The 13892-nt window shown below is 32.4% G+C and overlaps 1 protein-coding gene across 1 annotated transcript; it reads left to right on the top strand.

Moving 5' to 3' along the window:
* The first annotated feature begins 500 nt into the window (after positions 1–500).
* On the top strand, positions 501–3254 carry LOC111382782 (LOB domain-containing protein 19-like). Its single transcript, XM_023006821.1, has 2 exons — positions 501–984; positions 2843–3254. Exons 1-2 carry the CDS (start codon positions 667–669, stop codon positions 3155–3157), a joined length of 633 nt encoding a protein of 210 aa, XP_022862589.1. The 5' UTR covers positions 501–666; the 3' UTR covers positions 3158–3254.
* Positions 3255–13892: the final 10638 nt, after the last annotated feature.

Genomic DNA, 13892 nt, shown 5'->3' on the forward strand with positions numbered 1-13892 from the left:
ATCAAAATTTGGCTCTTGAATTTTGAAAAATGTTGTACATTATTCATTATAAATTCGATATTTTTCAAAATTCAATATTTATGTTAGTGAGTAACATATAGCGTTTTTCAAAGTTCAGTGGTTAAAATTCGACATTTTAAATTTCAATGAGTAATCAAAGACATGAATCTAAATTCAGTTACTGAAATTTAACCAAAACTAAATTTCAGTGACCAATCAAAGTTATAGACTTAAATCCAGTGACCATTAGAACATTTAATTATATTAATTTATAATTGTATGAACAACAAATGAGCTAGTTTGGTGGAGATTTTGATAATTGATTTTTTGACCGTTAAAAATAAAATGGATCGTACCTGTAAGAGAAGAATTAAAAATGACGGCTAAAATAATAAAATAACGATTTCCTACCAGCGCTGTACAGTATAAATTAGCAACAAATATTAACTCCATTAATGGGTCAGTTATTTATAGACTAAAAGTTCTTAGGGGCTATCTAGAAGACTATAACAATCATCTGACCCACGACCAAAAGTTTCCTCAATTTCTTTTATGTCACAATAAGCTAGTAATTAACAAAGCCAAATAGCGAAAAAAACTCTCTCTATCTCTCTCTCTCTCTCCAAATCTTTAATTCGCCATTTTCTGCTCCCACAAAGCAAAGTTATGGAAAACCAGAAAATCTTAGTGATGAGTGGTGGTCAGAATGGGAGTGGTGGTGGACCTTGTGGTGCCTGCAAGTTCCTTAGAAGGAAGTGTGTAAAGGGTTGCATTTTTGCACCATATTTTGACTCGGACCAAGGCACCGCTCACTTCGCCGCCGTGCACAAGGTGTTCGGAGCCAGCAATGCTTCCAAAATGCTTCTCAGAATTCCGCCGCACAAACGCCTCGACGCCGTGGTTACTCTTTGTTATGAGGCTCTTGCTAGGGTTAAGGATCCTGTCTATGGTTGCGTTGGCCATATCTTTACTCTTCAGCAACAGGTATGGATGCATCCCCACCCCCTAACCCCCATATAAACCAAATTTAACGGCAATCCCCCATCTTTTATTACATTAAGATATGAACAAGAAGAAAAAAAATGGTAAAATTAAAGGAAATTTCGACTTGCACTGCTTCTGTCCCTGCTGGAATGAATACAAACTGCATGGTAATTTTTTCGAACACGTTTGACTACTGCACTTTGAGGTCGTATATCTCGTACCTTGGCCAACATGCACCAAGATAGAGAAGTAAGGAACATATTCGTCTTTCTTAAAGAGAAGTCACATAAATATAATTTTTGATTTGAATATGTGCAGAAATTGTGGTGTGATGATCCTGAATTTTGGGTCCGAAGTTAGCTTAGTAAGGAAATTATTAAATTAAAACGATGAAGAAAATTTCTTAATCTTTCTTTTACAAAGTGTCAAAATATCTATTTTTAATTTTGTTTATGGAAGTTGACATTAATAATTACAAGCTAATTTACTTTCATAGTTTGCATACTTGTTGCTTGTTGGAGTCACCAAGTAACTCTATGCACTCGAAATATTCAAATGATTGATGTTTTAACTTTCTAGCTCATTCACAATTTTGAGTTTTATATTAATATTAGTGAAATATATAATTTATAATAAGATTTTATTTATTTTTTATTTGGTGATCGTCATTGATATTCTCTATAAATAAATTTAAAAAATAAGCTCTTAGTATGTTTAGTTATTAAGAATTTATTTACTTTATTCGGCACCATGATACATTAGCAACAATAGGAAATTAAAAATGTTCTCTCTTTAATACAAGTACGACGTAAATCAAAATTAACATTAAGTTTGTCACGTTGTAGTATGTTACTTTAGATCGTTCTGCCAATTTCCAATTATATTGGGAACGAAAGTCATTTTGTTATTTTTAATTGTTGTTTATATTTTTGCTGGTTTTGATAATAATTATTTATGATTTCAAAACGACTTATTTTAAAAATTGAATACAATTTCACACTGTTATCCATAATTGACAGATAAACTTCAATGGCGTGTTGCCTTTAATTAGGTAAGATACCAATATTAATTTGAAATTGACTTGACTTTACAATCATAGAGATGATAGAAAGTTGACTAAATGGGACTAACTTAGCATTCCAATACACAATTTGCGCTTTGTTTATTTAATTATGAAATTTTAAGGGCTAGTTAGCTTAGCTAAAAGATTACTTGTAAGTTAAATTGGTACTTTCTAGTAGCTCAAACTTGAAATTAATTTAATATACAAATATAATTCTGTATTTAGCCAAGTTATATTTCTTTCTAAAGAACTAGTGTAAGATCTTATTTGATAGGGGAGTGGATTTTAGGTTCCGTTTATTTCCCATTTTTGTAAAAATGAGAATGAAAAATATAGCAGTTACAGGCCTCATACAAAACAAAAGATAGAAATTCAAATTTGATGGCTTGATGTGATGGATAACGATCATATTTTTTATTTTAATGAGAAAAAAATAGTAAACGAACGGGAACTTAATCTAAATCAAAGTTATTAATTAATTTTAACCACATTTTTTATTGAACTCACAGCTTTTAAGCTTTTAAAGACATATTTCATTGACTTCAATCAAAATTAATTAAAAATCTAATTTTTAGTCCTGGGGTTAAATATCGTTGACTAAAGCCAATGTATCATTTAATTTAAAATTTTATTAATTAGGTTGTTAATTTATTATATTTGATCAAAACCCTGAAAGACTTTTTTTAATTTATATTAAACATAATTTAGAAGTTTCTTTATTTTCTAACAACTTAAACTTTTAAAGTTTTAAATGAGATATTAGACACGGTGATATTAATCTTGTTATGGTTTTAGGTTGTTAATTTGCAGGCGGAGTTGGCGTACATTCAAGCTCGCATATCAACTTTGCACCGGCTTCCTCCACCACCACCTCCTCAACCACCAAGTCTTTCCTCTTCCAACATTCAGTCCTCATCGGGGTTGGTGTGCAGTTCTAACATAATGACTCATTTCGATACCTCCCAGTCCGAGGAAACATCAACAGAAATGGCAAGCTTTTGTAATGCAGTTGATGAGGGACTTGAAGATGGTGATCTCCAGTCCCTTGCCAGGGACTATGTTTCTAGATGCTTAAATGGAATTAAATTCAGGCCTTCCACTTCGCAGTGAAACCCTTTTAACCAAATATTCGAATAATTTAGAACCTTAATGAGAAGTAATTACATTGTATCTTTTATGGATTAGTCTGAATTCTGAACTTGCTTTATTTTGCATTTACCATTTTGATCATTTGATGCTTCTCTATATTGACAGTGTGCTGCTGCATATTTAACTTCCCCAAGTGTTCATATAGTGGCATGGAATCATCATTTTTAGTAAATTTGTGTTCTATTTTTCAAGATATTTGTTAAGTTGGTACTGAATGAGATTGTACGTCAATCATTCATGGTTTCGTCTAACTAATTAATCCAGATCTTAATTAGTCTTTTCAATTTTCAAATCAGAAGCTAGAACATTGTAGCATTTACAAGTACAATTGTTATATATTTATCCCACTCTATCTATCTCTATTAAAATTTTAAAAAAAAATTACTTTTTTTCATTCATGTCACATTTCGATTGAGCACACAATTAGTGCTCATTTATGGAAAAATTTACCATTCCCTTAATCTTTATTCTATGTAATTCTCTCCTTATTTAGGCGATTTAGCCCTCGTTTGGCTCCCATTCTCCTACTAATTATTTTTCTCTCTCTTATTTTCAACCACACAATCTTACATAAAATAATATTATACGCAAATAAAAAAAAATCATTCTTTTTTAACCACAAATTTTTAAAAAAAATAATATTCTAACCATTAAAATTTGGCAACAATGGGACCAAACGGGGGCTTTTTTTCTTATTGTATAGCCTAGAATAATGGGATTGTATGGTCAGTCTACTATATATATTGATACTTACCAATTGTTTATAGGCATTGCATTCTTTCACCTAAATTGTTTATGGCATCAAAGCTCTCTGTCAACTGAACAGAGTCTGATCTTGCTACAAACCCAGCCATGCCTTTTACAATGGAAAAAACTCAAGAATCCTCCGGAACACAAATAGCTTTAGAAACTGTTCCTGAACCAATGTTTCCCTCAACACCTGTGAACACCAAATAGCTTTAGAAACTGTTCCTGAACCAATGTTTCCCTCAACACCTGTGAACACCACGACTCAAAGTAGTCTTCTCCCTACCAATGGAAATATGATATCTCTTAATGCCTCTTCTCAGATTCCATTTAAGCTTGCAAAGAATGGCGGAAATTATGCATCTTGGAAGGCCCAAATGACAAATCTCCTGTTTGGTTATGGACTCCTTGGTTTCGTTGATGGGACTCATCCATGTCCATCAAAAGCTGACCAAGGATATCTCCTCTGGACTCGTCAGAATTGTCTTGTGCTCCTTGGCATTCAGGTCACTATCAACAGCGCAATCAGCCCAACGATAAACAATTTCACCACATCTGTAGATGTCTGGAATAAATTAGAAACTAGTTACACTAATTGTTCAAATACCTGAATGCTTTCTATTATGTCCTTCCTTGTGTCAAACAAGAAGGAAGGAAAAATCGTGACGGCCTATATAAGCAAGGTTAAAGGCCTTTTTGATGATCTAGCTCTCATTGGGCACTCCCTAAACGATGCTCAAAGCATGTCCTACACTTTAAATGGCTTGGGCGATGAGTTTAAAGAATTGACAGCAACAGTTCACGTTCGTGATACTCCTCTCTCTTTCGAGAACCTCTATGATAAATTACTTGATGAGGAATTGATAAGCAATCATGGAGAGTCATACAAAGAAGAATTGCAAGTTACTGAACAACTTACTCAAAAATGGTCCAACTATAGAGGTCGAGGTGGTCAAGAAGGATATCAAAGTGGCTATAATAACACTACATACTGTTTTGATAGCAACATGAGTGGACAAGATTCTCAATCTAACCACGTGACATTCAATCGGCAACAGCCTCCCTATTGCAGAGGTATATACTATTCGAATTTTCCATCATACTCCCCTCAATGGAATTCTAATCAGCAACTAAGAAATCAGGGCCAGCCTCGCATTGTTTGTCAACTATGTGATAAATCGGGACATAGTGCAAAAGCCTGTCGCCCTAGTGGACAGCCATCTTCCTACTTCTCTTGGCCTCAAGCAAATTTAACTGAAGGACCATCAAACCACACCAACAACAATTGGATACTTGATTCGGGTGCTACAAATCATGTGACCTCTGACCTATAGAATCTTTCCATGCACTTAGATTATGTTGGTAACGAGGATGTTGTAGTCGGTAATGGTAAAGGAATCTCTATCTTTCATGTTGATTCCTCTTCGATTGATACCCCTATTGCCTTCGTTACACTAGATAATGTTTTGTGTGCACCCTTGATATCAAATAACCTTATTTATGTCTCTCAATATTGCAAATAAAATAATACCTCTATTGAATTCTTTCCTAACTATTTTCTTGTAAAGGATTTGAATACGGAGGCATCCTGGGCTAAAGGCCAGAGTAGGCACAACTTGTATGAATGGTCATCCACAACTTGACCTACCAAGAATTCAATACTCGTTCTTTCCGCTTCCGTTGCTCTCTCCTTTCAACAATGGCATCAGCGTCTTGGTCATCCCTTTCTTCCAATCCAGAAGAAAATATTTGCTAGTAATGAAATCCTTGTTCCAAATTATCTACAAATAAAGTCTGTGACTCTTGTCTTTGTAACGAAAGTCATAAACTGTCATTTAAAAATTCTTCTATTAGCTGTGATAAACCAATTCTATTTATCTATTATGATATTTGGGGCCCTACACCTGCACCTTTTTTGGGAAATTTTAGATATTATGTTGTCTTTATTGATTATTTCTCAATATACACATGGTCGTATCCACTGAAGCCAAAATATGATGTAATTACTGTTTTTGAGAGATTTAAATAGCCAATTGAAAATTTCTTTCATACTACACTAAAAACCCTATACACAGATGGTGGTGGTGAGTACAAAGCACTTTCTCACCTTCTATCGCAATGTGGTATTCAACATCTCACATCTCCACCTTATATACCCAAACATGTTAGCTCCGCTGAATACGTATTGTAGAAACTGGCCTAGCACTTCTCCACAATGCAGCCATACCTCTACATTTTTGGTCTTATGCCTTCCAAAGCGCCACCTACCTCATTAACCACATGCCCACTCCCGTTCTCCACAATGATACACCGTGTCACAAGTTATTCGGTCACGAACCCAAATACACTTCCCTTCGAGTCTTTGGTTGCCTATGTTATCCTTGGCTTCGACCATACTGTTGGGAATCTACTTATACATGCATAGCGGAAAATTAAAATTATTTCGATTTCCACCGAGGATTCCTTTGTATTTAGATAGAAATTGTGATAAGATTATACCTTTTCCTGATCTGCAAACTTCTTTGCTATTCTTTTCGTTCTAGCAATCTTGATTCGCCACCCACAGCTGTCCAATTGTCCAGCCTCCAACGGTGATCCACACAGAGAATAAGATTGCAGCTACTAAGGTTTTTCCTCTTGTGCCAACAAGAATAATGAAAACTATATGAATTGAAAACCTTAGCCACGCATTTATATAAGCCCAAACAGGCCTGGCCCGACCCGGTCCGGTCCAATATTTAATTAATTCATTTAATTAAATTCGGTCCGTGAATTAATTAATTCGGGCCTATAAATAAACAAACCAATTAATTAATTTATCCAACGATTATTAAATTAATTAATTGACAAATTACAATCTTCCAATTCTCTTTTGTGTGCGACTCATCAGGTTCCCGATCACGATACCTAACGAAGTAAAATATTATTTTGATCTAATCAAAATTGATAAATTAAAACACCATTTTTAATTTATCGTCAATTCACACTCGCCGTCCCAGATTGACATCTAGCAATGTGTCAGGGCAATACATGTGACGGAAAATGTCACGTGATATGACAAAATCAAACTCGTTCGTTTACCGTGAAACTATAATCTCTTCATCTATATGATCCGATCAATTACGAGATATGAAAGTGTGTCAATCTCGATTATCAATCATATCTTTCACTCCACTATTAAGTCAATATAAGTCGAAAACTCATTTTCGACTTGTGAGTACACCTTGGCCAGGGATTTCATCATCGACTTGATTGAATGAAACGCAGATCATAATTTCCTACTATCTAAGAGTGACGAATCCTTTATTGGTCAATCACAACCTTCATATGATTCTTGACGTACCCGAACGATGTCGTATTAGCGGCCCTTTGCAGAGCAACATCCAACAATGCCAAAGTATGATTGTCCTCATATAAGGTACCATGACGACCTCAAGTCAAAGGACCAATTCCACTACCGAATGTTAGAAATTAACCACTGACACTCAGATAGTTATCCATGTGGAATCTCTCGGTGGGTCTCCAATGTTTTGTTCTATAACAAAACATCCACGTGTTCATTTAAGTGTCACCACACTTTAACTTGTGAGATCAGCTACTTACTTCACAAGTAAGGAATTCCATACGTGATGGTCTATCCGTAATAACGATATCCGTATCTCGTTATTACTTACGACCACAGATGATTTAAGATTCAATCATATATAATTTGTATCTCACAATCACAACTCCTTGTGATTAACAAATTACCAAAATTTGAATTTACGGACTCTATTATTTATTTAATTGTCTATTAATTAAATAATAGATCCACCATTAAATTGCATTAATTATATATCAAAAGTATTTATGTCCAAAGTTGATTGGACTTAGGGTATAATACTTACACATACAACACCTATAAACTCAAACCCCACTCTTGACCATGCGTGTATCTCGATTTTTCACTTTCTTATCATGCTTTTCTTTGTTTTGACACTCACTCTAAATGCCTCTTTGTCTCTAGGCACGTTGTATTCTTCGAACACCTTTTCCTACAAATCTACGTCACATCCTGATCTATGTCTCTCACGCCAAACCTTCTCCAAGTTTCTCTCTACCTTTACACGAAAACATTTGGTTAAGGTCAAAGCACCAACCGATGACTCTACTGATTCTATTATCTTACCTTCCTCTGCACTTTACTCAATTCCTACAACTTCTAGTTGATGTCACTCTACTACTCAACAAGTTATCTCCACTCTTCTCTCTCCCCAGGCTGGCTCTTGAGGCTCTCCATCACAGGTAAATAATCCTCTCGGACCTATTGCTAATTCTATACCACACCTCAACACCACCAGTCCTACCTCACCTGCTCTAGACTCACTAATATAGTACTCTCTACACCAATTCATGAAATCAATCAATCTGACCACTCCACCCCCATGGTCCCTCCCATTCCCATTCACCAGTCCAACCATCTCGTGTGGTCACCCCTGCCCAAAACAACGTATACAAACCTAAAATACCCTTCCCCCTTCACATAACTACCTCCTCATCTCTCTCACAAAAAAGAAACCTACATCCTTCACCCAAGCCAACAAGCACCCCCATTGGCGTGACGCTATGAATGATGAGTTTCTTGCCCTTCAAAAGTACAAAACTTGGTCCCTTGTATCTCCCTCCCTCACACAAAAATATTATCGGCTGTAAGATTTACCATTCCCTTAATCGTTATTCTCTGCAATTCTCTCGTTATTTAGGTGATTTAGTTTCTTATTGTATATCCTAGAATAATGGGATTGTATGGTCAATCTACTGTATATATTGATACTTATCAATTGTTAATAAACATTGCATTCTTTCACCTAAATTGTTTTCATTTTAATTTTTCCTTATTAAATTCATGCATTTAAACGCTATAAATTCACACAATTTCTATATATTCATCCCACTCTAAATAAAATTCTAATACAATTAAAAAATTTAAAAGTCACTATATTCGTCCCCATTACATATAACATTCACCTTCTCACAATTCATTAATTTATACCCTGTATCAAATATTATAAAATGAGATTTTATGAACCATAAATCCTTATAATCACGGTCAACTTCAATGCAACATGGACTATTTACATAAATTATATAGTCCATTTTATGGAAATTACTAGATTTTTTTTATTTTTTTATTTTTTTATTTTTTTGAAAGAAGTAATTACCAAATTTTAAATTGCACATAATAAAATAAATTAAATTAAACGTAGATTGAAGGTAAAGAAAAAAAGGAATTAGTCAATAATATTTTAGAAGTTTGTAACGATTCGAGAAAATATTGTGTAAATAAAATGAAAGGTTAGAGATAAGAAATTGTAATTTTATCGAAGGTAATCCCATTAGAGATGTATTAATGATAATATTATTATCTAATTCATTCTGTTCTTTACCTCCAATTGATTTTTATTTTAATTTAGTTGAAAATAGAATTCGTGTATATTTGGAAAGAATAATGCTATTTACAGTCACCCTACGTGACATATATGTGACGATTAGTGATTTGATATATTGATATCATAGTTTTTTGCCGTCACATGTATGCTACGATGGTAATTATGGTAATGAGCGTCTGCAAATAACATTTACTCATTTGAAAATTGACTTTTTTTTTTTTTTTTTAATCAATTTAACATTTTATTGAATATTCACGTGATCTAATAATTCGTAAGAACGAAATGTTAGATAATTATAATAATTGATTATATAACTTCAGTAATTTTAATTATTTTTATTTAATGTAATTTGTGTCCTAGTATTACTAAGCTGCTGTGGATTTAATTAGTCGATATAAAACCCATCCTCGAATTTAAATCTGAATGCGATAAATCACACATTGAATAAAGATGAAAATATAAACCAATTTATAAGAGTGTGTTATTCCTCTTGATAAAGTTGACATTTTAAAATAGAATATCATATTTTAATACGGTAGTCCATTAAACTCCAACGAACAATTCGATCCTATTAAGACTCAAAAAAACAAACGAATATCAAAATTGATTTGTTCAAATGAGCCACCATCTCGCAAAGCATGTCAAAGGATAAATCTCATATCAAATAGAGATGAAAATATAGACCAACTTACGAGGATTTTAACTACTGCTCTTAATAAAATTGACATTATGAGATGAAGTCCCAAATTCTAATAAAACCACAACTAGAGTCAATATTTAACATGGGTCCAGATTATGAAAAACGCAGAGTATTTGGATGCCTATGTTATCCATGGCTACATTCGTACACTCACTTCTTTACTAAACATAGAAGAATATGATTTTGTTATTAGAACTTTTACGACTACTTAAGTGTTGTGATTAAGACTGCAAATTCCATTCGCCACATTGAATTTTATTAGTTTTGCTAGTTCGAAAGCGATCTAATTTTTACAAAATAAAATAACTTGATTTTTGACCTTTTTATCCCGTAATAATTTTTTTTTAATTTTAATTAATTAATGTTTAGTAACCAACCATGTTTTCCACCCAATGAGAAATGGACAAAGTAGTATGGGAGTTGTGCTGGATAAGTAGATAATACCTGTGAACCTCACCAAATATATAAATAAAAAAACAATTTAACTGATTATAAATAAATTATAAATTCTTGCTAAATTATGGGTCACATTATTACTCACCTCTCTTGGGCTAATTTCAGAAATGGGCTTTTACTCTACTGAAAATATTGGCACCTCGATCTAACTTAGTCCTGGACTTGGTAACATGGGCCTTCCCCTACCATCCTAATGAGTAGTAGATTATTTTACCTTTTCTTTTCCATTTTTTGTTGGGAAAAACACACAACCACATTTCGTAACTAATAATTTTTTTAAAATACTTTCATAAATCAGGTGGTAATTCTAATATATTAATATTTAATAACATATATAGTTATAAGATAATTATCTTCATTGCCACATTATTTACTCCCATAATCACAGCCCCAATTGCAAAAATATTTTCTGCCAGCAACACTTTCTCCCTCCATTTACAAACTCTCTCTAACCACAAAATGAAGCAACCATATTGAGATCCCTTATGAAGAAGTGGTGGCGCATTGGTAATGCCGGTGCATTACAGGTGATATTGGAGCGTTGGACTTAAATCTGCGTGATGGTAATGGTGGTGAGGTGGTGACAACGTTTTTTAATATTGCAGTCATAATCGGTCACAATTAACATAAATTTGGTCATAATTGATTACAATATTACAGACTTAATCACAAAAGGTCACCAAAAATAAATTTAAACACACTGTAAACCAATACCACAAAACATATCGACCTTTTAAAAAACCTGCAAGTACACTGTATTGCAAACAAGTAGTAAAATGATGAATAGAGTGTCGGGTCCATGATGACTACGTATTTGATCTAATTAAAATTAATAATATTCTTAATCGAATAGCAAAAGTGATTTGAGTATATCTATGCTAATTTCTAAGTTATAAACTAAGTGAATGCAAGTAAAATTGGTTTTTAAATATGTGAAAAGTATTGCTAAGATGTCAAATTCCCTTTGTTAATCCATTTTTAGTTCAACAATTTAAAATGACAATTTGAAATCATTCTTTTTGGTCACTGTTCTTATTTTGATTAATAGCATCTTCCGATAACAATTAAATTTATTTTTACATGTGATCTTCTTATATGTCTATGAAACATGCAAACTTGCAAAATATATATATATATATATATATATATATATATATATTAAATGTGTTGGAACACCAATAGAAACCATGTAAAGTATAACGATATATTTTTATCCCTTATGGGCTTTACAATGTTTTGTATTTTGTGCAAATGGTCTATTATCTCTCTCAATAACAACAAAATTCACAAACAATTCAACCAGTGACCAATTAATTGAAAAACATGAAAAACTATATTGAACATCCAAAAATTTAAAAGCAAATTAAAGTCAAACTAATTTATTAAAATAAAAAATATCACAACAATGATTCGTCTCATCCTAACAATTAAATAACTGGCATAACATAGCAAAATTACAGGAAATCATATTTAAGTAGAAAGATATAAGCCGGTTTCTTAATAAATTAAGAAGATGAAATTGAATCTTGAGATATTGAATATTTTCAATGATTTTTTGATGAATATCCACTTGTCCATTCTCTTCTTCGCCCAAAAATTAATTTTGAATATTAAATTCTTGCAAATCTCATTCAATTCTCTCACAAAATTGTGAATTTTGTTCATTTGAAAATGAAAAAGAAAATTGGCCATGATCCTAGATTAATTGTCTAGGCAAAATTCAGGCACTCACCCAAGCCAAATTTGAAGTTATTGTTTTTGATTTCTTCAGACAACCCAGATTTATGGTTGGGCAATCGCTCAATCATACATCTTTTAAACTTTGCGTTTTGGTTTTCGAATTCGATTCTTTATTCTTTTAAGTCATTTTCTCTTGTAATTTTGATTGTTTAACTTCTAGCTGCATCCAATTAAACCCATAACATTTTCAATCTTTATTTTCATGGTCTGAATCAATTACTGAAATGTTGAAATTTAGTCCCCATACTTTAGATTTCACTTTTTCTACAAATTCTCGCTTATTTCTTTCAATTATTCGTTCAACCATTGGGTTTTACCTATGTAACATAAAATACAATAATTTAGGATATATTTTCGATATTTTAGGCTCCGAATAAGTGTATTAATACACTTATCACATACAATTACAATTGGTCACAACAAATACAGATTTGGTCATAGAAGATCACCACAAATAAATCTACACACACCGCAGACTGACACCACAACCCTCACTATCGCAACCCAAACACAACAAGCCTGTCGATATATTGAACAAAGAACTCCTACCATCTCGTACTCCATTGTACTACAATCACTACCACCTACACAGCATCACCAATTGCAACACACTACAATCGCCGCCGCTTGCACCACTACCATGTAGATATTGTTCCTCAACTGCACCATAGAGAGACAAGTGAGAGAGAACTAGTTCCATGAAGCGTTTAAGATCTGATTTTTGATGTGGTTGTTGTTAACATTGGCGATGGCAAGGTTGAGAGAGAGAGAGAGATTTATATGAATATATTTGTGTGTTGTATATCTATATCCATATGTACATGTAAAAAGATAGTTTTTTGTACATTGGGGGAGGCGTTTGTAACATATAGAGAGCATAAAAGATATTTTCAATGTGTGGGGACATGGTAATAACCATTTCTATAATGCGTATATTTGTACAAGTTATAAGTATAAATTGAATCTTGTTACATGTATATCAAGACATATATAATAAATTACATTATATCTATATGACACTCTATCATTTGTCATTTTAAAAAACAATAACTTTTTCATTCAATATCTTCCTCCACATTATTTTCAGTAACCAGTCATGTACCAAGTAGCAAAATCTATATAAAGTAGTTGGGATGGGTATATTTATTTTAAAAAAATATAATTAACACTTGATAAATGAAATTATAACTAATCCATCTCATTTATGAGTAATAACCTTTTATATTTAGAATTTTGGGTAATTTTTCCATTTTTGTTACACTTAAAGGGGTGTATGCAATTGATACTTTAAAAAAAAAAAAATTGAGATTTAAAAAGCTTTAGAGTATTAAATATAGATTTTTTGAGACTTTCTAAAAATATTGGTGTATTCAATCAAAAAATTTTATAGACTTCTAAATTTTTTTTAAAAGTCACGATATATTTAATTCAAATTTTTTACAAGACTATAAGTTTTAGGTATTCAAATTTTTAATGACTTAAAAGTCTCCAAAGTATTATTTTTTAAGCAAAAATACAAAAATAAAATCTTAAAATTTGTCTCTCATTCATACCAAGATTTTTGGAGAATTCACAAAAAAAAAAAATAATAATAATAATAGTTAATTAATTAAATATATATATA

Source organism: Olea europaea, chromosome 3 (genome assembly GCF_002742605.1).
Source record: "Olea europaea var. sylvestris chromosome 3, O_europaea_v1, whole genome shotgun sequence".
Lineage (NCBI taxonomy): Eukaryota > Viridiplantae > Streptophyta > Magnoliopsida > Lamiales > Oleaceae > Olea > Olea europaea.

Coding starts and splice junctions, on each gene's coding strand:
- LOC111382782 (XM_023006821.1), top strand. CDS start 667: ATGGAAAACCAGAAAATCTTAGTGATGAGTGGTGGTCAGAATGGGAGT. Junction 985..2,842: donor TCTTTACTCTTCAGCAACAG/GTATGGATGCAT, acceptor TTATGGTTTTAG/GTTGTTAATTTGCAGGCGGA.